This window comes from Rattus norvegicus, chromosome 10 (assembly GCF_036323735.1).
Source record: "Rattus norvegicus strain BN/NHsdMcwi chromosome 10, GRCr8, whole genome shotgun sequence".
Lineage (NCBI taxonomy): Eukaryota > Metazoa > Chordata > Mammalia > Rodentia > Muridae > Rattus > Rattus norvegicus.
The window spans coordinates 73,261,541-73,287,459 of NC_086028.1; the positions used below are offsets into that span (position 1 = coordinate 73,261,541).

Consider the following 25,919-nt stretch of genomic DNA (forward strand, 5'->3'; position numbering starts at 1 on the left):
AGCAACTGTTTTTAAGATTTTTTTAATGAATTAGAAAAAAATGAGGGGTTGGGGATTTAGCTCAGTGGTAGAGCGCTTGCCTAGCAAGCGCAAGGCCCTGGGTTCGGTCCCCAGCTCTAGGGGGGAAAAAAAAAGAATAGAAAAAAATGCAGTGGTACAGGGCAGCAATCCTGGCAGAGGGAAGGTAGGAATATGAAGCCAGGGACTTGCTAGCCATCCAGCCCAGCCAAGGCAGCAGACTCCAGGCTCAGTGAGATGGTCTCAGAACTAAGAACAGTGATGGAAACACTCACGTCTTAACCTCTGGGCTCCACACTGGGCCCACACACATGTGCACAGTGGATTAGTGTTTTCTAAAGGCCGAAAAGGCAATGGAAATGAACTACAAATAGCTACAGGGTTTCTTTCAAGAGGGGCATAAACGTTCCAGTTTGCACAAGCGTGTATCTGAGACATACTAAAATCCTGAGCTGTGTACCAGCAGAGTTCAGTTTACATTCTACTTGTCCTAGCATCCACATGACTTTAGAGGCCTCTGTTCCTGGTCCTTCTCCTGTGTGTGTACAACTGTGTGGGGAAGGAAAAGGCTGATGCAATGTGTGTGAGAACGACCTGAGTTCCCTCAGAATCCTGTCTGACTTTATTAGGCAGATTATCTTCAATTATCTCTCCAATTCAAAGCGCTTTGGTAGGTGCCACTGGATCCTCAGTCACACAGCAGGAAGAGGCGTCTTCATGCTCAGGTGGTTCAGAAAAGCCGAACAACTTTCCCATATGTATAGTGGACAGGGGCTGGTGCCCCTTCACACATCCCCCCCACAACATTGCTTTCACATGCTGGCCTCTCTAAAAGGCCCAACTTAGACAGGCGGGTGTCAAGCAGAACAGAGGGCAGCATTGCTCCTCTTCAGCCTCACAGGCTTCTCCATCAACACAGCAGCCATCCGCTGGTCTGTGGCTATTGGTGTTGACACACCAAGTTCATATCCGTCTGATACAGGTACAACTGACCTTTAGTGAAGAGCATGTCTTTAGTTCAGGGAAACCTAAGAGATCTGAATTAGGAAAGTGGCTTCTCTCCCCTAAGACAGAAGGCCTTACCAGGGGGCAGCTCAACCCTTAGGAGGAGGATAGGTGTAGGAAGGGAAGCACCTCATCCTTCCTGCCCTTGGTCAAGCAGAGCAACTGAAGAACACCAGTGAACTAGGGTTCATTACCCAATTGAGGCCGAGGCCTAAACCTTAAGATTTGCCAGCGAGAATCCCACTACTCCTGCCTGTTAAACTAACAGCTGAGTGGGTTTAGGACAATTCAGTTTGTTCATCCCAAAATCATGTGACTAATGACTGCTCTTGCAGGCTCAAGCAGTGTGAAAACAATGTTTGAAAATGAAATGCGGGTTGGGGATTTGGCTCAGTGGTAGAGCGCTTGCCTAGGAAGCGCAAGGTCATGGGTTCGATCCCCAGCCCCGAAAAAAAGGAAAAAAAAAAATGCATTTGGGCTGGAGAGATGGCTCAGCGGTTAAGAGCACCCGACTGCTCTTCCAGAGGTCATGAGTTCAATTCCCAGCAACCACATGGTGGCTCACAACCATCTGTAAAGAGTTCTGATGCCCTCTTCTGGTGTATCTGAAGACAGCTACAGTGTACTTATATATAATAAATAAATAAATCTTTAAAAAAAAGAAAGAAAAAAAAAAAAAGAAAATGAAATGCATCCTTATTCCTCTCATAGAGCTGGCAAGCAAGATGTCTAAGCCTTATCATCCAAGATTCTTCCAGAAGGGCCAGGTGACCCCCTCAAGGGGCGGCCTATGTGTATGGGACTATGTGTATGGGACTATGTGTATGGGACTATGTGTATGGGACTATGTGTATGGGACTATGTGTATGGGACTGGTGTATGCTGCTTCAATCTGGCGAGGAAATACTTTTCCTAGCACTTGCTGCAGATGGGCACAGCTAGGCTTCAAGATAAAGCAATGAGAAATGTGGGCAGAGAAACAAGCTAGGCAAGCTGGCATAGACTATGCAGAACGAAAGGGGTCAAGTCAATGGTGGAGGGAGACGCACCATTCTGCATGATGTCCAGGTGTTTGAGCAAAGGCTGTAATAGCTATACCCTGAGCCTAGGCTAGAGATCACTAGCTCAGGGACAGGGAGACTGCCAGCCACACTATGGATACTTCCTATCCACTGTTACACTGCTAGTCTCTACTGGCTACCCTCCACTCACTCCCAGTGCTCTTGTTCTCTAGGGGCAGAGGACTGACACGGCCCTCCCTCCCACATACCCTTCTCAAAGGGCTAGAGGAGGTCCTATGACTGAAACACAAGCAGAGTCCCTTTTCTCCATCCCACCTGGTCACAGCTTTGAGTGCCTGTCTCTCCACAGTATCATGTGACCCTGTTTATCACTGCCTTCTAGGGCTCCACAAGGTGGTCTCCAGGAGCCCTACAGAATGAGACTGCACTTACCTGTACAGGAATGTGTTGTCACAGGTGATTATCTGGAACAGAAATAGCTAACTTTGGGGTCCTTCAGTCCCCTCATTTCTGCTAAAACCTGAGTTGAACCGTGGTCCTGGAACACCCCAAGCCTCCAGCTCTCAATTACTAACCAGCAAAGGAAACACCAACCGACTCCCACACACTGTGTGGCGCTAACAGCACCAGGCCCACCAACCCTTCACCCCAAAGAAACCCCAACAGCCCAGAAGTGCATCAATCGACCTTTAATGTCCAAAAGAGGCGTGGATGCAGAGCATAGATGTGGCAGGGTCTCAGTCCCTGCACAGAAATGAGAGATGAACAAAAACGAGACACTTCCACCTGGCCAGAGTCTGGGAGGGCAGGGAGGAACACAGACCTGGACATTCGTAAGAAAAATAAAACCTAAATCAAACATTCAATCTTGTACCCAATAAAGGTTTGAACAGGGAACTCAGTCACCACCAGTTCCCACCCTCCCCTGCCAGCACTGAAGAAAAACAAAAGTTCAACACACACTAAGGGCTTAGGAGGAAGGGGCATTCTCCTGCCTTCCCCCAACCCCCAAGAATGGGCTGGGGAAAAAACGGCTATATTTCCCCACCCCTTACAGTGTCAACCCTACACGAGTTCTGAATGTGATCCGTAAGAATCAGCAGCTCAATTGGCAAGGACAACCCCCACCCACCCCAATCACTTCACCAACAGACAAGATTTCCCTTGCACTTCTCTCCGGAATCTCCTCATTCCCAGCCCTTTTCCACCTCCTCACTCCCAGAGGTCATTACACACTTCAGACCTGTTCCAAGGAGCCCCTCCCCCATTACTTCTATCCTCACTTCCCACTAGAGACCAGCCACCAAGTGCCCCCTGCCCCAGATCCAACTCCAGGACAGATGGCAGTATGGCCATCCTGTTCTGGGTGACCTTCCAAAAACATTTCCAGGGAACAGACAGCCACAGGCAAAGCAGTGTTCAAGCATGATGAACCGAGGGGAGGAGGATGGTTTGACACCAACCTGTCCTTACCCTCACACATCAGGTAACATGAAAGCCCACTTAGAACTAACTGCCCCTACCTCCCATAAACCCTAAAGATTCCACTTATCCTGCCCCTTCCCACCCTTCTACCCCAAACCCACCCCACACACGCACACAGACAAACACAAACATACACAAAGAAGAATTGAGGGGACATTGATTTGGTTTGATTGCTAAGACCTAACTAAGGAACTACAGTCACCAGAAATTCCCTTGCCAGCCAACAACGGGCTGCTCTAAGAGAATTGTGAGGAATGAGAAAAAACAAGGGATAAGCAGGGAGCAGACAGAATGTAGGGGGGGAAGTCAAGCTAATCCTACTCCCAGCATCCTCCCGACATGGAAGGTAACCCACAAAGACACACTTAGAAACCCTGACAGACGGCGACAGTCGGCTCCCCACTCCTACACCACAAATATCTCAGGGCCCCTTAGAGACTGCACCCCACCCACCCTGCCCCAAGCCATAGCGTCACAGTTCAGTGGAATATCTCCCTGGTACTAGAGCAATCCCCCTGGCCCAACTTCCTATCCCTCTCTGTCAACCCTAACCCTGTCCTCGCAGCCTCCCCGGCCTCCTACAGTAGTGCCCACCATCCAAGAGGCAGCTGCAGCTTAACTTCCGCCTCAGACCTACTTCTACTCCTCGGCCCTCCTAGTCTTTAGGGCTTCGCTGAGGCCTTTTATGTTTATCTAGGGAGAGAAAGAGAAAAGGAGGGGTGGGAGAGATTTCCTAGTGCAGTACAACCAAAAAAATAATGTTAACGTCTTAAACATAAAGCAGCCTTCTTCCCCAGGCAACTAAACAGAAAGAAGTTTGGTTTTTGTTTACTGCGACACACACATGAAATCGAGTATACAGTCCATGCAGTAGCACAGCCATTGGAGAGGACTTCCTGATGCTGGCCCCAGTGCAAAACAGTCCCAGCAACGCCGCCTGCTTGCCATCGCTGCCGCCGCCACTGACACCTTCACCTCGGCCACCTAGCCTGACTTGAAGAGGAGGATTGCAACTTGACCCAAGTAAAAATAGATGAAGTGCTTTGTCTCGTGTGTGACATAGCTGCCAAAATTTCGGCCCACGATACAATGCCAGGTAGGGTTATATTTCTTGTCGAATTCCTAAAAAAGAATAAAAGAGGGAAAGAAAGAAAAGTAGTTGGTGATGTTGAGATGTCAGAACAGGAGTTGCTCTCAGCAATTCCAGCACACACATTAGTTGTTCCCACCTACCTTGTCCAGTAACCCACCCCCAACCCTGCCACCCCAGCCCAGGACCTCAGAAGCTCAAGTTCTAAGGCTGGCAACGGGGCTCTTACCCTCATCAATAATGGACCACCACAAAGGCTCCATTGTTCCCCTCGGCCAAGCCTCTGCACTCTACACCCGATCACCTCTCTATCCTCCAGTTACTCCACACCCAAACCTGTCCACCTTATAATTCTTCAAGATACTAATCAGAAAACCAGGATGTCACAAGCATAGTTAAGTAGGGCCTGACCACCACTGCCTTACACGTTTCTAAACTGACATTCTACACAGAACAAATGGGAACTAACTGTTGAAGCACCAGTCCCTCACTCTACAAAACCAAGCATCCCTGTGAGCCATCAGACAGCTCCTTAGCACACTGTGGCCCAGCCTACAGCTTGGTTCTAGAAGTATCCTTCACAGACTGCCAGCCCACTAGGAGAGCCCCTAGGCACACCTGACTACTCTGTGGACTGCCACTACACCACACTCCTATGCATGCTCTTAGAATGCCAGCGCTTAGATGACCACAGACTGGGCCTGCGGCTCTAGTTTAACATGGGTCTTGGGGGCTGGGGAAATGGGAGAGCTGAGAGCTGGCAAGAACACTGGCTTCTCTTGCAGAAAACCTGGGTTCAATTCCTAGCACCCACATAGTGGCTCATAGCCACCCTGTAACTCCTGTTCCAAAGGATCTGATGCCCTCTCTTCAGACCTCCACGGGGACCAAACACACACCAAAAGATTCATACAAGAAAAATATAGATATGGAGTAGTTTTTTAAAAAAAAAAAAAAAAAAGACAAACCACAAGGTCTGAACTGCAACCAGGCCAGGCTCAGCTCCTCTTTAGGGCCAGACATCTCCACTCAGGCACTCATTTGGAATTTCTCTTTTAAACGTTTACATATCCATCTATCCATCCATCCATCCATCCATCCACCCACCCACCCACCCAACCTACCTACCTATCTATCTGGGAGTGGCCAGTGTGCCCCAGCACACATGTGGAAGTCAGAGGACAACTTGCAAGAGTCCATCCTCTCCTCCCACTGCGTGGGTTCCAAGGCTCAAACTCAGGTCATCAGGCTTGGCAGCCGGTACCCTTGCCCACAGGTGCATCTCACCCGCACCATTTAGAATTCCCTCAATAACTGAACTCTAAATATCGAAACATTTTTACAAAATTCAAACAAATTACAGTCAGCTTTCTACATCACTGAATTCTACATCCATATATTCAACCAACTACAGATTTAAGATATTCAGGAAATCACACCTGTATTGAACATGTACAGATTTCCTTCTCTATCATTTCCTACAGAAGTCAAGGGACTGAATATTCAAGTAGATTCTTTTACGATGTCACTGGAGCTGACTCAGCAGTTAAGAGCACCTGTTGCTCTTCAAGGGAGCTGGGTCCGTTCCCAGCACCCACACCGAAGCTCACAACCATCTGTAACTCCAGTCCCAAGGGTCTGAGGGCTTCTGGCCTCCACAGGTACCAGGCATGCAGTATGGTCTAAGACATACACATAAGCAAATTATACATACACATAAGGTAAATTTTTTTTAAAAAATGAGAGAAACTATAATGAGAGTAGTAGTAAATATTGTAAAATATGCAGAACCTAAGCCCTTTTTTAGGGAAAAGGAAATGTTCCTTATGATGAGGATTATAAAGGGGACACCACTGTAAATGAAGACGGTCCGGGCTGGAGAGATGGCTCAGTGGTTAAAAGCACCCGACTGCTCTTCCAGAGGTCATGAGTTCAATTCCCAGCAACCACATGGTGGCTCACAACCATCTGTAAAGAGATCCAATGTCCTCTTCTGGTGTATCTGAAGACAGCTACAGTGTACTTATATATAATAAATAAATAAATCTTTAAAAAAAAAAAAAAAAAGAAGACGGTCCCTGAAAATCTGTTCGGGATCACATAGTCATTCAAATTTAATTCTGAATACTAAATGTTCTCAACTGGGCTAGTAACATTTGCTCTGAAGTCCCTCTGCATAGCCTTCCCCAGTGCCTTGTGCATCGACATTAACTATCTGTACTAGCACAGCTTCAGCACAGCCTTATCAAGGTCTTGATGGAGATTGCTTTGGCCGCTCAAGATTACCTGGTAATCCAGCTGCCTCACGTCTGCAGGGTTTTTCTGAAGGGGTCGCACCTGTTTTCTCAGAAACTGCTGCCCCCGCTCCTGCCCCAGCCCAGCCAACGCAACTCAGCTGTCAATCCTCACGCCTGGCTCACCTTCTTGATATAGGCAGCAATGTCCTTCTCTATGTTGTACTTCTCCATGGCCTGAGTGGCGCAGTCAACGGCATCCTGTTGCATGTCCTCAGACATGTCTGCGTTCTTGATCACTGCCTTCCGGTCAGACATTGTGACACTGCAATAGGAGCACAGAAGTAAAGCTGGCGCTGTCTCGGTGTGAGCAACAGACAGAGCTATGGTTGGGAGCTAGAGTTCGAGGGTGGTAGACAGGTGGGAGCTCATGAACACAGACGAGACATGCTTATGCTGGATAAGGTGGAACATGCCTTAAATCCCAGCACCTAGGAGGTTATTGGATCTAAGTTCAAGGCCAGCCTGGTCTACAAAGGGAATTCCAGGCCAGCTAAAGCTGCACAGTAAACCCTTGTCCAAGACAAACAAAAAGACACTTAGACACTTTCAGCAGAAATATGGTCTCTACCTGTGGAAATACAAGACAAGAAAGAAGGAAAAGATATTGTGCTTTAAAAGCACACATAAGATTTTTCTAACTCCTAACAGCTACCTATTTCATACACTCTGAACATCAGTCAGCACAACACTGAGAGCCAAAGTGACATAACGGCCTGACTGCATCTTTCAGCCAGTTAATTCCCCTCTGTGTTTTTTATGTCACCATCTGTAAAATGGGGTCAAAGCATTATCCTAACAATGAACCAGAAGCTCACACCTGAAGATATTAAGGACATGACTTAAAGTAGTTCTCTACTACTGGTCTCACAGCAGAAACCCTCCTAGAAATCAGTATCCCTGACTTCTGGTCTTGACTCTGAACCTTTGTGGTCTCGACAAGACACCTGGCCATTCTGTATCGATTACTTCCATTTTAGCAATGAGGTCAGCCCTCAACTGGAGGTTGTTTAAGAATTAACTACGGTTACATGAGAGCATCTGCAAATAAAGAGGGCCTAGCAAGGGAGCTGTCTGTCCCTCGGCCGACTCAGCCACTGTTTTCATAAATCAAAGTTTTATAGGAACACGTCACAATAGTAGAGTTCTAGAGACTGTTCTGACCATAAAACCTAAAATACTCACTTTCCCCTCCCAGAAAAAAAAGCCAACTCCACTTTGATAAAAATAAGGGGGTGGGGGGGTGCCCTGAAGCATAAGGCCTGCTGGCAAAGAGGTAATAATGACCTCTCAAATGTTGTGCTAATGTTACCTCAAACCAGAGAAGCAGTCACATGTCACCACACCTAGTCCTTATGCTCCCCTACTCTTCTCACAAGTGTTCAGTCTCTAAAGTACAATATGATTTTTGAATTCTAACTTTTAGTCACAAACCCAAAAATGATTGTCATTTCTCTGGATTTTTGCCTCCTCATGTAAAAATTATTTCTATCCATTCAAAAAGCATTAATGTAGTGAACACTTGGAGAAATATCACCTGATGGGAGTGCTGAGAACTTTCCCTTAACTATAAAAACAGGGCCAGGTGTGGTGGTCTGCAACTGAAATTCTAACACTTGGGAGGTAGAGGCAGGAAGGAAGATCAGACATTTAAAGCCAACCTCAGCTACATCGAGGCATGTTTCAAACAACCAAAACAGAGGAGGTGCGTCACACTGACCTGTGAGGACGAAGGAAAAGCTTAGTATTTTATAGCCTTATTCCACAGCCTGCTTCCTGGGCCGTGGCAGTCACCAGATGTCAAGCAACCAGACTTCCAACACTGACCCACATGGACCCTTCTTACCCTGGCAGCCTATAGTCATGTGAGCTACTTTACGTCCAAAGAAACAAGCTACAGAACCCTGCCCCTTCTCATCACTCACAGCAGTACTGATCCCCCTCATCTCAACTCCAAAAGCAACACCGGCCCGGGCTGGGCTCAATGGGGAAAAGAAAGATGCTATCCCCTCCCAGGCTAACACAAGCTACATAGTAGCCTGACTGCTCCAGGCGAGATTCTTGGTATCGGTCCAAGCCACTTCTTATCTAAGTGCACCCTACCCACCCAGATGAAAAGAACCCAGACCGTTAAATGCACACAATATATGCATGACGGCTTCCAGGCAAGGCACCTTGGTCTGACACTGTCAAATGAGGCAAGGTTTCTTCCACTTAAGCAACACTGGCTAGTGCTTAGCTCAGATCCCCCTACCCCAGAGGAAATCTGGAGCCTAAAGGAGTCTGTGGTGAATGAAGAAAAAGGTCAAGTGATGCCTGTTCAAGGCCGATTAGCTCTATGACCTTGGGCAAACAATCATTTTAAAAAATAGCTGAAATGAGAGAAAAGGAACAATCTCCATGAGGTTTGAGGAGAGAAAAAGGCTGATGTGGTGAGACCTTTCTAGAAGTGAAGGGAAAAAAAAACAAAAAACAATGTCACCTGGCGGCCTATTCCAGGTTCCCACTCAGAAGGGGGCAGTGTTTACAAATCCAGAGGTTGGGGGTGGAGCCTGGCTAAGACAACGAAGTATGAAATTGGCACCATTTTGCCAAAAAGCTCACCTGCTTCACTGCCTCCTCCCCAAAGTCCAAAGGATCAACTTTGTCACAGTAATTAAAAGCTATCTCACTCTCCAACCGAGAGCCTACGATTACATAATGCTGGTCTTGTGACTACAATGCCACGATTCTTCACCCCAGGCCCCTCAGGCGTCGCAGAAAGGTGAGGCCCAGACCGGGCAACCCCTATCCAAGGTACCAGTGAGAAAAGGATAGGGAGCTAGACGCCCAGCTATCCTTTCCTCCCTGAGGGGGGGAAGGGGGCGGAGCTGGGCCTCCAGATAAAAGGATGGCCAAAGGGCCCCCAGCCAGCTTCCTGAGTCACGAGCCAGGAGCTCCGGTGAGAACGCAAAAGCAGCACTCCAGGACAATTCTCAACCTCTGTCCCTGGTCTTGCGACAAAGAAAAAAAAAAAAAAAAGGCTAGAAAAAAAAAAAAAAAAAAGCTAAGGCTCCAAATGACAAGGATCGCCCTGCACCGTTCTTTAACACGTACAAACGTTATTGCCTCGTTTCGGATTTCCAAAGGGGCCGTAACCCCTCGTCCCAGTACACCCCACACACACCATCTTTTCCTCCCGAGGGCAGGGACCACGAAGGGCAGCACCTGGGGAATGAGCAGCACCTCAGCACCTGGGGGAGGAGAACGCATCCACCACCCCGCCGCCCCGCCGGGTCCGCAGGCCGCGGCCAGTCCTCCGCCCTCCCCCGCCAGGCCTGAAGAGGCGCCGGAGTGACCGGGCGACCTCGCTGCAGGAAGGTCGCCCGAGAGGGTGGTGGCGGTGGCGGCGGCGGGAGGAGCCGCGTCGTGCCCGAACCCTCTCTACCCGCACCGCCTGCTCGCGCGTCCGGGACCCCAGAGGCCTCCGCGCACCCGGGGCTGGCTCCCCCTGGGGCTGCGGGGCCTCCAGCCAGCGCACGAGGGTCTCCAGAGCCTGGGCCGAGCAGGGCGAGGGCTGCCCCCGGGGCCCCCGCTCACCGTCACGCAGGCGAGTCCGCACAGGCCCCTGGGGAGCAGCGCTGGGCTGAAACGAATCGCGGGCAGGGGCGGTGTCCCCTGGGCTCGTCCAGCAGCAGCAGTCGCTGCCGCCGCGGTATCTCCCTGCTCCCGCAGCCCCGGGCCGAGCGCTCGCGCTGCTGTTCGCCCTCCGAGCTTCCCCGGACGCCCGCGCTCCGCCTCGTGCCACCCGGCCGACCGCCTGTCCCGGCTGATACCTCGCCGTCCGCTCTGCTCCGCCGCTGAGCGCGGCCGACGCGCGGCCCTGAAATAGAGCCCCGCCCCCGCCCCCCTGCCGCGCGCGCCGCCGTCCGCGCTCCCCATTGGCTGCGCCCGCCAGGCCCCGCACTGCGGGCTTCTCCCCGCGCCGCTCTCGCTCCACATCTTGTTTCCTCCCACAATGCCTCGGGGCGGAGGAGGGGGTGGGGAAGGGGAGCTGGAGAAGGTGGGGGGAGGGCGCTGTGGCCTAAGAAGGAGAAAGGAGAATGCAGACCCCTTTTCCCAGGCTTGGAGAAGCCTGACTCCGGAGGAGTAGAGTAGGCCCAGAAAGGAGAAGGGAGAGAAGCATGGAGACTCCAGTTCTAAGAAAGAAAGAGGGGAGGGATGAAGATTTCAGACTCAGGAGAGAAGGGCTCCAGGTCCCAACTTTGGAAAGGCAGGACAGGGTATTAAAAATCACCGGGGAAGGAGGAAAATTCAGGACTTCATTCCCCTAGGCTGGCAACACTTGTGAGGAACAGTCAAGCCCCATGGTGAAATAAAGGCCTAAACAGTCCTCATGGTCCCCCTGCCTTCACGTTCCCTTTTGCTTCCAACTCAGCCTTTGTTCCTGAATCTTGATACCCTTCTGCCTATCCATAGCTGGAACCCTAACTACACGATATTCAAAGGTATTGGAGGTACAGCCACTACAGTTTATGGCCTTTGGGATAGAGGTGAGAACCATTTCCTGTCAGTCAGTCCTGAGGATTGAAAGGAATTCCTAAAAGTATGAGCTGTGAGGTTTCTCCCCCCCACCCCACCCCGCCGAGCTGAGGACCGAACCCAGGGCCTTGTGCTAGGCAAGCGCCTCTGCCACTGAGCTAAATCCCCAACCCCTGCGAGGTATCCATGACCCTCAAATACAGACAGAACAGGCTGGATGGTGGTGGCGCACCCCTTTAATCCCAGCACTTGGGAGGCAGAGGCAGGTGGTCTCTGAGACCAGACTAGTCTACAGAGCTAGGAGCTAGTTCCAGGACAACCAGGGCTACACAGAGAAACTGTCTCAAAAAACCAAAAAGTGTAGACAACAGATTCAGACCCTTGGCCAGGTCAGCTCCTCGCTTGGACTACACTTGAATGGGAGGCTTTTAAGTTCAGGAAGCAGACACTCTGTGTGTGTGTGTGTGTGTGTGTGTGTGTGTGTGTGTGTGTGTGTGTGTTTTCATGGTACTCCAATACTCCAATACAGGAAAAACACGGGGATTTTTCTTCCTAAACTTTCACGCACAAACGGTCTATCTAAAGACTTCTGTCTGGCCTTAGCTTGCCCTGCTTGGCAGTATCATAATTTAGTGTTCATTATGTGTGTAGGACAACTTGGGAAACTATGCCCTCAGGCTCCTCCATTCCACAGCTCTGACTTTTCCAGTAAGAGATTCCACCAGGCTAGGCCTGGGGTATCCCTTCATTTAGGGAGTATTCTGATGTCAGCCTGAGTTAATGAATGAGGGGCGGGGCACCTGAGGGGAGGGGCTAGAGGATGGATCATCCACCTAGGGCTCTTGTGGAGCAACTCTTAGGAGGTTCTGAGAGAGAGAGAGAGAGAGAGAGAGAGAGAGAGAGAGAGAGAGAGAGAGAGAGAGAGAGACAGAGAGAGAGACAGAGAGAGAGACAGAGAGAGAGAGAGAGAGAGCGAGCTAATACCCTCTTTTCCCAACCTTCATTAGTTTCAAAGACTTGAAGGTCACAACTATGATGTAAGGTTGTATACAAGATGTCCATTGTCCAAGAACCTCCAGTAAAGGATACAGGCCAACACTCAAATGACCTTTTTCAAGGGTGCACAAAAGTGACTATGAACTTTCATGACCCTGCTGTGTTCTCCCTACTCCTCTTGCTCAGAGTAGAGAGAGATTATTCCCAGTGTGAATTATAATGGGATAGAAGTAGGAAATAAAACTCTCAGATAACAAAAGTTAGACTAAGACTTACGGCTCTTCAGCAATTTGGGGATTGGAATGGCATGCACGAGAGAGAGAGAGAGAGAGAGAGAGAGAGAGAGAGAGAGAGAGAGAGAGAGAGAAGAGGGGTATGAGATTTGTTAAAAGTATATTTGAGACTGGGGATATAGCTCAGTGGGACAGTATATGCTAGCTCAGCATACTCAAGGCCCTGAGTTTGAACCCCAATAGTATAGTTTATAGAAAATATGAAGCTCTATGAAGCCCTTACTCTGTACAGGTATTGTTTCTAATGTAATGCATTCTGTTCCACTATAGTAAACGGTTTTGAAGTGATTGCATTACTGTCCCCCTTTGGATGAGTAGTTCTTAGTGTAGTTCAGTGGTTTGCCTAAAGCCACCCAGCTTCTCATCTGCAAGTTTCAAGCCCAGCTTGTTCCAAGTGCTTACCACTTTAGCCATTAGACTACCGTGCCACCTAACAGTGACATAAAAGTATAGGACTTGGCTCTCTGCCTAAATCATGCCAGCATCTCCTAGACTTACCTAACCGTAAAGTCCTTTTTAAAATATATTTTTTTCCTACTGTTGTCTATTATTATTTTGTGTGTCTGAATGTTTTGCCTTGGTCCTCATGGATTGTCAGATTCCGAAAGTACAGTTAGGTAGATATAATTGTAAGACGCCATGTGGGTGCTGCTAGAAATTAAACGAGTTCCTTTAAAAGAGCAGCCAGTGCTCTTAGTCCAGCCCCCCCCCCTTTTTTTTTTTGTTAAAGACAGGGTTCTCACTATGTAGCTCTCTCTGTGCTAGAACTTACTGTGTAGACCAGGCTGGCTTCAAACTCACAATGATCTCTCTGCCTCTGCCTCCCAAGTGCTAGGGTGCTAGGTTTAAAGGAGCACAACACTATGGCCAGCTCCAAAGTTTTTTTTTTTTTTTTCATTTTTTCGGAGCTGGGGACCGAACCCAGGGCCTTGTGTTTGCTAGGCAAGCGCTCTACCACTGAGCTAAATCCCCAACCCCCAAAGTATTTTTTTTAATTCAAATATTAATATCCCCAGGAGCAGAGTTTAGGAAACTTGTTCTAGGCTAATTAATGCTGTTTGTGCAAATACTTACCTGAGACAACTGCTATCGTTGTTTGACAGTACTTGCATTGTAACTGTGATACTTAACAGCTTTGCTAACTTGGTGGGTGTCTATTTGACAGGGCAGTTTGGAACTGCCTAGTTTCCTTAGTTATCAGTCTGGACTTTAGTTTAAAATGGAAGGGGTTGATTTTGTCTTGTCTGTGGGCTTCTTACCCTCTGTTTTGATTTCAGGGCTCCTGCAATCACCCTCAACTTACAAGTTTCACCCATATCTATTGCTTCTAACTATGGCTTGGACCCTGGGCACTCTTCCCATCCCTAGATTTCTCCACATAGGCCTTTCAGATGCTCACACGCACTCTCGCACACACACACACACACACACACGCGCGCGCTCGTGCGCACACACACACACACACACACACACACACACACACACGCATGCACGCATGCACGCATGCACGCACACACTGATGGTTAGCAGCATCAGTCCAGGAATGGGTGCCTTTGATTCTAAATTCTTTCCACAACTCAAAAGCTTCGCAGTGTGCAGATCTGGCCAAGTTATTTGGATACAAACTCCCAGTTTCCTCAACTGTAAATTGGGAATAATATCTGCTTTATAAAGGTACAATAAAAAAAAAGGCATGAAAACTCTCGGCCCAAATGCCTGGTCCATCCATGTAGCTGGTGAATCAGTTTTCCCTTCCTGGAGTTCTTTCTTTTTTTTTTTTTTTTTTTTTTTTTTTCAGAGCTGGGGACCGAACCCAGGGCCTTGCGCTTCCTAGGCAAGCGCTCTACCACTGAGCTAAATCCCCAACCCACCTGGAGTTCTTTCTTACCCCCGCTCTAAGTCCCATGCACAAGCCAGAAACCAGGGATCCTCCCTGGACTTGTGTCTTCCTCTGGAACCCACCCCATAGTCATCCCTGCTCCCCGCCTGTGTTTCCAGCACTTGTAAATGTTTCCCATCCAGACTGCTGTTCATCACCTCTTGGTTCCTTGCATCACCGTTGGCTCTCGCACTTTAGGCTTGGTGCTTCTCAACCTTCCTAAGGCTGTGACTCTTATAGACAGTTCCTCAGGCTCGCCAACCATGAAATAATTTCCGTTGCTACTTCACAACTGTTAATTTTGTTAGTTGTGAATCATAATGTAAATATCTGATATGCAACCCTTGTAATGGGGTTGATTTGACTCCCGAAGCTCTGCTCTACAGCAGGAATCCATTAACAATGCAGACATTTCGCCCCTGTTCAGAGGAAAGACTTGGCCCTTCTCCATAGCGTGCTCCCTCCTTCTACACACACACACCTCTGTTTGCCAGGTCTCCCCACACTTCCCACTGCCTGCTGCTGCTGCTCTAACACCTCAGCTGACTGCCTCTCCCACAGGCAGATTCCACACCTTTGTTCCAGTGGCTCTTTCCCCCTTGAGACTTGTAGCCTCCCTTCCTGGCTTTACCCTTACATCTGAGCCTTCCCTGGTTCTCACAGGGGATTATGTATCTGCTGCATACTTTGTAACTTCCAGGTCACTAACCATTCTCTATTAAACTCATCAATATTAAGTTTGTCTGTATTTCTTACTGATAGGGACCACGTGTGATTTCGGTGTACACTGACAGACCTAACACAGTTCCTGAAACAAGGAGAAATTTCCCCACATATGAGGTAACCTGGGCGTGCCCATCAGTGGCTGAAAAAGTACAATTGAACGAACCCACTTTCTCTTCCAGGCGGCAGGTTCCTCTGTTTCTCTCCCCAAGCCAGCAATGCACACTATTTACACCGGGCTCTCCCTGCCCAGAACAAATGGCCAGCTAAGATAAATCTTTGTCAGTGCTGGGGAAGGTCCAGTCTCCGTTGCTAAATTGACAACCTCCTCACTTTCTGCTGAGTAGCTGGGATCCTTAGGTAAACATCAGCTGACTGGGTTGCCTAAAGAGGGGAGTCCACAGGCTATGGAGGTACCAGAATTCGTTTTACCCTTTATCAGGTGAGTTACTTCAAAGGCCACAGGAAATTGAAAAAGGGTAAGCCTGGGCTATACAGCGAGTTCTGGCCCAAATTGTGCTATAATATGTCCCGGAAAAGGGAGATAGGGAAGAAGGGAGAGGAGGGAAGAGGAGAAGAGAGTGGAGAGAGAATGAGAAAGAGAGAATATGAATTATGTATAAGGAAGACTCTGTCCTTGTGGTCATAAAAACATATACACTTTCCTGTCCTCGGTTTCAGAGTGTGATTAAAAATAATGAGATTAGCTCATAGGGAGACTCCAGGGCCCCACACAAGTCAATCAAGTTCTCTGCATTCAGTAGTGTCCCCAGGACTGCCTCCTTTTTGAAAATTTTTTTTATTTTTATTTTCTTCTGATCTGGGCATCAACCCCAAGGCCTTGCCCATGCTAAGGAAGAAATCTATCACTCAGCCCACTCTTCCAGTCTTCTCTTGAGAGTAATTTTGAAAAACATAAGACCAAATAAACAAGCCAACCAGAACATAAGCCTTTTAACTCGCCAGGTATACGAAAATGCAAGCCAGCAAAGAACTTTAAGGGGAATCTTCACTAGGAAAATGGAGGCCAAACTTACATTTCAACACAAGTTAGTCATACTTTTCCCACATTATCTAAGTAGGTAGTTTTTGTTGGTTTCATACACACTAGAATTACCTGGGAAGAGAGAACCTCAGTTAAGTAATTGCTTCTATCAGATTGGCCTATGGGTACACTGTTGGTGGATCATTTCCCTTTATCTTTTTTGGTTTTTCGAGATAGGGTTTTTCTTTGTAGTTCTGGCTGTCCTGGAACTCACCCTGTAGACTGATGGGGCTGGCCTCAAACTCAAGAGATCCACCTGCCTCTGCCCCCCGAGGGCTGGGATCAAAGGTGTGGCTAGCACTGCCCAGCTTCATCTTCTTGATTAATGATTGATGTGGGAAGGCCTTGCCCACTGTGGGCAGGGTTACCCCTGGACAGATAGCCCTGAACGGATAGGGAAAGCCAGTTGAGCAAGCGGTAGGCAGCAAGGAAGAAAGCAGTGTTCCTCTGTGGACTGCTCATGCCTTGAACTCCTGCCCTGGTTTCCTTCCGTGAGGAACTGGTACCTAGAAGTAACATGAAATAAGCCTATCTTCCCAAGGTTGCTTTGGGTCATGGTGTTTTCCACAATTGTAGAAACCTAATGCTTGAACAAGATGTCATTCTTGCCTTTCAGCATATGGCACCTGGTGATTAAACTCAAGCTTGGCAACAGGTGCCTGTACCCACTAGGCCATCTTGCCTGCCCAAAGTTAACTTAAAAAGTCTTAAAGAGGGCTGGAGAGATGGCTCAGTGGTTAAGAGCACTGACTGTTCTTCTAGAGGTCCTGAGTTCAAATCCCAGCAACCACATGATGGCTCACAACCATCTGTAATGAGATCTGATGCCCTCTTCTGGTGTGTCTGAAGACCATTAACAGTGTACTTATAAATAATAAATAAGTAAATAAAATTTTAAAAAAGTCTTAAAGATGAATAATAACTCAGTGATTATATATAACTTTGTAGCCAGCACAGTGTCAAAATTTAAAACTTTTCATCACCTTCAAAACAAGACTTTCTGGGCGTGGTGACACATGACTTTAATCCCAGCACTGAGGTTGGAAGATCATTGTGAGTTTAAGCCCAGCCTGGTTTACATAGCAAGTTCCAGGACAACCAGGGGCTACATAGGCCATCTCAGAAAACAAAACGATGACAAAAATCATTGCTGTTAGAGTTTTCCTTCTATTCCCTTCCAATCTTTGCCCATCTGCTTTCTACCTCTGTGGATTTGCCTGTTCTGGACGGTTGGGGTACATGGAACCGTACATACAGTGGATTGTCATTTATGGCTATTTTGCTAGCATGATGTTTGCAGGCTTACATGTGTCAGAGTAAGTCAGTGCTTTATTTTAAGACGGTGATTGCACTGAACAAGTGCACTAGGCTTTGTTTTCCCAGTAGTTAATGGACATTGACTTTTTCTCTTCTGGGCCTCAAACCCAAAGTCTTGCCCATGCTAAGCAAGAAATCTATCACTTGTTCTGCTTTTTAGCTCTTATAAATAATGCTGCCAGGAAGATCCGTGTGGTTAAGGTCTTCCCCTCCCTGGTTATGAAGTTCCCCTCTCTCTAACAGTGGAGTTGCTGAGGTTTATGGTATCTTTATGCTACCCTTCCCAGGCAAAGCCAGACTGTTTCCCCAAGCATCTGTGTAACTTCACATTGCAACAGGCAGTGTGTGAGGGCTCCAGCCTCTTGTGTCTCCACAAACTTAATATCTGATATCCGTTTGTTTGTTTGTTTGTTTGTTTGTTTATTTATGTTTTTGAGACAGGTCTCACTGTGTATCTCTGGCTGGCCTGAAATTCACTATGTTCTGGAATTCACTAGAGTACCAAGGTAGCCTCGAACTCAGATCTGCCTTCTGAGCACTGAGAAAAAGGTGTGTGTCACCACACCCTGCCATGTATGTATGTATGTATGTATGTATGTATGTATGTATGTATGTACAAATATACATGTATTGGTTTATTTAGAGACAGGGCCTTGTGTAGATCAGGCTGGTCTCAAACTCACTATGTTGGCAAGGGTAACTGAATTTCTCACCCTCCTGCCTCTATTTCCCAAGTGTTGGGATTATAGCCATGTAACTCACCCCAATTTTATTATTGGACTTTTAAAAAAGTGTGTGATGTGTGTGGTGTGTGTGTGTGTGTGGTGTGTGATGTGTGTGTGGTGTGTGTGTGGTGTGGTGTGTGTGTGTATGGTGTGTGTGTGTATGTGTGTGTGCATGTGTGTGTGGTGTAGTGTGTATGTGTGTGTGGTGTGTGTGTGGTGTGTGTGTGAAGTGTGTGTGTGTGTGTGTAGTGTGTGGTGTGTGTGTGTATGTGGTGTGTGTGTGTGGTGTGTATGTGTGTGTGGTGTGTATGTGTGTGTGGTGTGTATGTGTGTGTGGTGTGTGTGTGTGTATGTGTGTGTGTGGTGTGTGTGTGGTGTGTGTGTGTATGTGTGTGTGTGGTGTGTGTGTGTGTGTATGTGTGTGTGTGTGTGTTAAAGGACAGTTTGTGGGAGTCAGGTCTCTCCTTCCACCATGTGGGATCTAGGATCAAGTTATGAGAGCCATCTTGCTGGCCACATTATGTGACTTCTTAATATAGACAGTCTGGTGGCTGTGAAGTCGCAGCTCACTAGGGTTTTCCTTTGACAGCTATCAGTGTTTGCCATCTTCTCTCACGCATTGTTCACTGTCTGTCTCATTTGGGGAAATGTCCATTGCCATCCTTTATCCATTTTTAAATTGGGTTATTAGCATTTTAACTCATTGAGATGTGTGTTTTAGAATCATCTTTATTACTTTAAATTATGTGTCTCTGCATTTGAGTTCAGGTGCACTACAGAGCTGGGGTTACAGGCAGTTGTGAGCTGCTTGATCTGGATGCTGGGAATTGAGCTCAAGTCCTTCGGAGGAGCAGTGCATGCTGTTAAGTACCGAGCTTTCCTCCAGCCTCTGTGTATTCTTTATACACTCTCAATTCTAGGCCTTCATAAGACCCATGGTTTACAGGTATTTTCTCCTTTTCTGTGGGTTTTATTTTCAGTTTCTTGGCTGTCCTTTGAAGCACAAAAGTTTGAATTTTTGAAAACATACAATTTTTTATTTTATTTCTCTACTTGTGCTTTAATATCCGAAAAGCATTACTTGATCTCAAATTGCAAAGACTTCCTCCTATGCTTTCTTCTAAGAGTTTTATCACTGTTTAGGACAATGATCTGAATAATTTTTTAAGATAGGCTATGTAGTCCTGATTGACCTGAAACACAGAGATCTGCCTGCCTCTCTGCCTCCTCAGTGCTGTGTTTAAACATGTGCACAACTGTACCTGTCCTGAGTGAATTTTTGTATACACATAAGGTAGGGGCCGTATCATTGTTTTGGATATAATGCCAGTTATCCTGGGTCATTAGCTGAGAAGAGATACCACAGACTTGCCTTGAGACCCTTGTTAACAGTAACTTGATGGAAACCAAACAAAAAACGTAACCACTGTAAATGTAAAAGTTTGCTTCTGGGGGTTGGGGATTTAGCTCAGCGATAGAGCACTTGTTTACCGAGCACAAGGCCCTGGGTTCGGTCCCCAGCTCCGAAAAAAAAAAAAAAAGTTTGCTTCTGGACTGTCAATTTCACTTCATAGATCTACATGTTGAGCCTTGGGCCAGCTCTGTGCCGTTTCCATTACTGAAGCTACTAAACAGTAAATGGACTCCTCTGCTTTGCCTCTCGCAAGGTTTGGTCAAGGGAAGCTGTGCACATATTGACACTAGGGAAACAGACAGGAGGGTCATGAGTTCCAGGCCAGCTTTGGCTACACAGAGAGCTCTAGACCAGCTTGTTGCGCTACATGGAAAGACACTATTTCAAACACACACACACACACACACACACACACACACACACACACACACACACACACACACCACTGATCCATTCTGGGTCTTGAGTCTATAATTTATCAATTTATATTAGAAAGTCTAGTTGAGGGAGCTCAAGGGATTGCTCAAAGGTTAAGAGCTTACTGTTTTTCCAGAGGACTAATTCATAGCAATCCACACCAGGCAGCTCACGACTGCCTAGAACTCCACTCCCAGGGGAATCAGCACCCTCTGGTCCTCAAGGGCCAAATTAATTTTTCCAAGTTCTTAAGGTGGTTGGAGATGTACATCTACACAACCAAGTTTAACACAGACTGCACTGAGACAGGAAACTAGGAATAAGCACAGTGCTCGCTCGGAAGGCACAGAGTTGGAGCAACCAGTTTCCCTGAAGAACCAGAGAGTGGAAGAGTTGACATTTTATATAAAGAGTGGGCAGGATTAAGGGGGGATGGGGCGCTCTTCAGGCAGAAGCCCATGGACTCGAGCAAGGAATGTCAGGAAGCCAGATACATCAGGAACAGTATGCTGAGAAGTAGATGAGATGAGAAAGGCTAGCGCCAGAGTCCAAAGGATGAGTTGAGGAGTTAGGACCTAATCCTAGTGAATGCCAGGAAGTTGGTGTGATGAACCTTCCTTAGGATCTTGAAAGCACATCTAAAGGACTTCATGTGGTAGGTTCGGTGCCTAACTGGTAGTTGAGACTTAGAGGTAGAAAAAGGGTAGGCCATTGGGGATGCCCTTTTGAAGGGAATATTTGGGAAGAACATTGTTATCCTGGTTGGATCGTTGCCTCTATCTATCTCTCTTCCCTTCCTGTCTTCATGAGGTACCACCATGATGTCCCTGCCATGATGTATGATGCTGTCACAGACCCCAAAACAGCAGGACCAAGTGACTGTGGACTGAGGTCTCTGAAACCACAAGGCAAAATCCAAACGTTCCCCTTCTTGTAAGGTGATTACTACAGGCATTTTGTCACAGTTTCAGAAAGCTAACCCAGTAGGATCTGAGACAACAGAAACCTAAATTTGTTTTCTGGGGTTACATGGTGCTATCAACTCTTATAGAAACCAGCAGAAGGGCTGCCTTCTCACTGTTGGTCAGGGCCCTTCTGGGATTCTCCTCTCTAGGCTCTGTAACATGGGGCTTTCCTGGCCTTCTCCTACCTCTCTGATTATTCCCTCCAGTCTCCTCTTCCAGTCAGGCTCCTCTTCCTCTGCCCATCCTTCAAATGTGGTGTTCCTTGGAATTCTGCTCTAGGTCCTGTTCTCTCCTTTAGTGATGTCATGTTGCCATGGCTTCGTGGCCACTCATCAACTGGTAACTTCATGTCTACTGATAGCCTTCCCATACTACCCTCCTCCAGATGTATAGATTCATCGGCTTTAACTAATCATTATGCTTTTTATATATTTGCCAGACTTATGTCCAGTTGTGAGAAAAATTTCATGTCAGACAGAAGAGAAGGCAGAAGCCTGTGTCCTTGTTGAAAACATTTATGTTTTTAAATTACACGTATATTGGTGTATGTGTGCTTTTGTACACACATGTGTACATGTTGCACATATGAGTGCAGGGGCCTGAAGGGGCCAGAAGGAGCTTTGGATCCCCTGGAAGTGGAATTACAGTTGGGAGCTGCCTGATGTGAGTGCTGGGAACCAAACTTGGGTTCACAACAAAGTGCAACCATCCTTGACGGCTGAGCTATCATACCCTTAGAAGTTTAGTTCTATCTTAGATTAAAAGAGACCAGAGGTACAAAGTCTGGGTCTGGTACACTGTCTCCAGTTCTCAGAACCTCAGGAGCCAGTTTTCTGCCAGCTTCACACGCACCCTCAGCTTTACCTCAGGATCCAAGATGGCAGCTCATACTCCAGAATTCCTTGTCTGAAAGGACAGCTTTATAGTCATTCCTCACATGCTTGTACTCCACCCACTATGCCTTATTAAGAAGACCAACACAGGGGTTGGGGATTTAGCTCAGTGGTAGAGCGCTTGCCTAGGAAGCGCAAGGCCCTGGGTTCGGTCCCCAGCTCCGAAAAAAAGAACCAAAAAAAAAAAAAAAAAAAAAGACCAATACATCTATAAAGGAGACTGATCAATATTTTTGCTCATTCTGAGTGGCCACGTGATCAGTCAGACAGTTATGTATCACAGTGTGATCATACGTACTCTATAAATACCATCTGACTAGAGGCTGGGGAGAGCACAGTCAGTAAAGAGCTTTCTGAACAAGCATGAGAGCCTGGATTCTAGCTCCTGCAAGCATGTAAGAAGCACGCACAGTGGAATGCAGTAGTAATCCCAGGGCTGAGGGGGTGAAGATAGGCAGGATCCCTGAAGCTCATGGACTAGCTCTACCAACCTAACTGCCAGGTCCCAAGTTCCTAAGAGATCACATCCTAGCAAATAAGGTGAACGGCTCCTGAGGAATGACAACCAAGCTGACAACTGCACACACACATGTGCGCGCACACACACACACACACACACATTCACATGTGCACATACAAGCGCACATGTGTACCCATATCCACATATACACATAAAACACATACATACACATATATGCACTCACATCCACATACAAGCACACACACACACACATCCACATGTGCACACATACACACACACAAGCACACACACAAGCATACATACACACACACACACACACACACACACACACACACACACTCGGGTTAGGGAAGAGTTAATGTGTCTACATTAGAGCCCATCATCCCCACTCCTTCCATATCCACTCGCTCCAAACCAAACCTCTTCCTGACATCTCTATCTTGTGTGTGTGTGTGTGTGTGTGTGTGTGTGTGTGTGTGTGTGAGAAAGGGGGGGGTGTTTCTTTATGTAGCGCTTTGGCTGTCCTGGAACTTGCTTGTAAACCAATCTAGCTTCAAGATCCCAGAGATTCACCTGTCTCTGTCTCCTGAGTGCTGGGATTAAACACATATGCCACCACCACCCAACTCATAAAGTACTTTTCTAACCCACAAAGCTGAGCATAATATACATGTCCTTTAAAACTTTCCAGGTTTAGGGATGGCTCATGGGTTAAGAGCATTGGCTGATTTCGGAAGAACCCTGGTAAGATTCCCAGCACCCACAAGATGGCTAACAAACATCTGTAACTCCAATTCCCAGGCATTCACTGCCCTCTTCTGGCCTCCACAGACACTGCACTTGTGGCACACAGGTACACATGCAGGCAAAATAACCCACACATATGAAGTAAGAATTGGGAGGAAGGGAGGGAAGGAGGGAGGGAGGGGGGAGAGAGAGAGAGAGAGAGAGAGAGAGAGAGAGAGAGAGAGAGAGAGATGATTCCTCCCAAATCTGGCTGGCTTGGACCAATGAGTTTATTGGGGTTACTTACAGGAGCAGGGTTATTTACTGGAGCAGATGACTCAAAGGCAGGAACGTCTTCAAAAAGTTCACCCCAGCATAAATGAGGACTCATGCAATCTCTATACTGGAGCTCTACATGACTTAGAGGCAGCTGGACACTCCGGAGACTCTCCTCTCACCAGCTGGTAATTGCTTATATATATAACCCTGGGGAGAAGCCTGTGAGTTCTACAACTTTCTGAGCCTTCTTAGATTCTTGAACTTAGTGTGTTCTGTCAGTGCCCAGAGTCTTTTGAGCCTCCCTCCAGGAGGGAATGTTTCTAGGTGGAGGAAACACCCCTACAGTTCCCACCTCGCTACCTCACTTTGCCCTGGGAAGATGTTCCTTTTCTTGGGTGATCAGAACTCTGCCTATGGTATCGTCCAGCACCTATATCAAAGGCTGACTCATAGCCAACATTCCAGGACTTGTTACCAAACGAATGAACAAGGTTGGCTTCTTGATGCCAATGGATGGCCACCAAGTCTAGGAGGAAAGGCAGAGGAAACCTGTGTGGACTAGTTACCACTGGCTTGTTTCTGCCCAGGAAGGACCAACAGCTCTGTTCTTCCAGGAAAGCTTCTGAACTTTCGGAAAGGGCAGGGGACAAGGATGATTTTTTCTAGACAGGAGCTTCTTTATCCTATACCAGGGATGCTGAGAGTGACGATGAACAGTCTGCTTTAGAACTGCTGCTTGCGGGCTGGAGAGATGGCTCAGTGGTTAAGAGCACTGACTGCTCTTCCCGAGGTCCTGAGTTCAAATCCCAGCAACCACATGGTGGCTCACAACCATCTGTAGTGGGATCCAGTGCCCTCTTCTGATGTGTCTGAAGACAGCGACAGTGTATTCATACATAAAATAAATAAGTCTTTAAAAAAAAAAAAAAGAATTGCTGTTTGCATGTCCTAAATTAGGAACATTAACGTCATATGAGCCATGATCTGAAAAATTGTCCTTCTAGAGACAGGAGGTCCAGAGCCAAAACCAGAGAAAAGTAGGGACTTAAGAATTTACAAGTCAGATAGTGAGATGGTGACCTGGAAGATAGCTTAGTGGTTAAAAGCACTGGCTGCTCTTCCACAGAACCTGGGTTCAACTCCCAACACCTACATGTCAGCACAAACCTGTCTATAACTCCAGTTCCAGGGGTCCTGGCACCCTCATGTAAGACATACAGGAAGGCAAAACACCAATGCACGTAAAAATAGATAAATAAATCTTTAAAACATGAAGCAAGAGTACAATCTGTGGAGCTCCACTGCAGACTTACCACATGACACAGCCTCTCTGGGTCTTACCTACTTGCTGGTGTATAAAAAACAATTGGCTTTCTGTGTCCCGAAGGGATTGTGTTTGTTTGTTTGCTTTTCTTCTGTTATTTGTTTGGGTTTTTTGTTGTTGTTTTGCTTGTATTTTATTTTGTTTTGTTTTGTTTTTCTGTTTAGCCCTGGCTGTCTTGGAACTCACTTTGTTCCAAGACCAGGCTGGCCTCAAAGGGATTGTTGTAAGGACAGAAAAAGAAGATGTGAGTAGGTGGGTTTGTTAGACATCCTCTCACTGTGACAAATACCTGAGAGAAATAAATGAAACGTTTTAATTTGGCTCATGGTTTCAGAGGTTTGGGCCTAGGATTTCATTCTATTACTTAGGGCCTGGGGCAAAGCAGAACAAACACCTTGGCAGTGGGAGGTTGTGGAGTGAAGGCTGTTCACCTTATGCAACAAAGAGGCAGAGCAGCGTAATGGAAAAGGGCCAAGATTAGAGCCTACACATCAGAGGTACAAGATGCACATTCAGTAAGTCACTGGCTTTAACCAGTCCCTTCACTTCCATAGTTCACAAGACCTTTCAGTGTATAGGAAATTTGAACCCATCAATGATTAAATCACTCACTAGCAAAAGTCTTCACCATTTAATGATCTCCAGAAAAACCTTCATGGATACAACGAAGGCATGCTTTGTTATTATTTTTTTTAATGTATCTCTTGATCCAATGGAGGTGAACCATCATTGAGTTTGAAAGTGCAAGGATCATAGTAGACTTGCCAGCAACTGCAAGCATTTTTAAATGGTTGTTTTGATCAGCAGCAGCTGTACCTAAGGTTGTAAGAAGGAGGCTGGGAGGAATGTGGGTTCATTCATCCACATTCTGCATGCAACAAAGATGGATTTGTCCAGAGGCAGAACCAAAAACTGTCTTTCCAGGTTTGACCCAGGAGCCTTACCTTCCAGTTCCAGGGCCTGGTGGCATACGCCTTTAATCTTGGAACTTGGGTGGGGAGGTGGAG

At 47.1% G+C, this 25,919-nt stretch overlaps 1 protein-coding gene and 1 long non-coding RNA gene across 6 annotated transcripts; one reads left to right on the top strand and one right to left on the bottom strand.

Annotated features, from left to right (window-relative positions):
* Positions 1 to 2,719: 2,719 nt before the first annotated feature.
* Dynll2 (dynein light chain LC8-type 2) lies at positions 2,720 to 21,502 on the bottom strand. 4 transcript variants are annotated; one of them, XM_006247077.4, is made up of 3 exons: positions 21,395 to 21,502; positions 7,041 to 7,179; positions 2,720 to 4,652 (listed from the first exon to the last, which is right to left on the bottom strand). In XM_006247077.4, exons 2-3 carry the CDS (start codon positions 7,170 to 7,172, stop codon positions 4,515 to 4,517), a joined length of 270 nt encoding a protein of 89 aa, XP_006247139.1. In that variant the 5' UTR covers positions 7,173 to 7,179; positions 21,395 to 21,502; the 3' UTR covers positions 2,720 to 4,514. The 4 variants fall into 4 exon arrangements, with proteins under 4 accessions (XP_006247139.1, XP_038941021.1, NP_542428.1 ...); XM_039085093.2 differs by lacking the exon at positions 21,395 to 21,502 and adding an exon at positions 10,730 to 10,780; NM_080697.2 differs by lacking the exon at positions 21,395 to 21,502 and adding an exon at positions 10,494 to 10,745.
* Positions 14,446 to 24,517, top strand: LOC120095169 (uncharacterized). Of its 2 annotated transcripts, XR_005490403.2 has the most exons (4): positions 14,446 to 15,768; positions 18,130 to 21,872; positions 23,619 to 23,773; positions 24,281 to 24,517. It is a non-coding gene; the product is annotated as an uncharacterized LOC120095169 (long non-coding RNA). The 2 variants fall into 2 exon arrangements; XR_010055732.1 differs by lacking the exons at positions 14,446 to 15,768; positions 18,130 to 21,872 and adding an exon at positions 21,886 to 23,436.
* Positions 24,518 to 25,919: the final 1,402 nt, after the last annotated feature.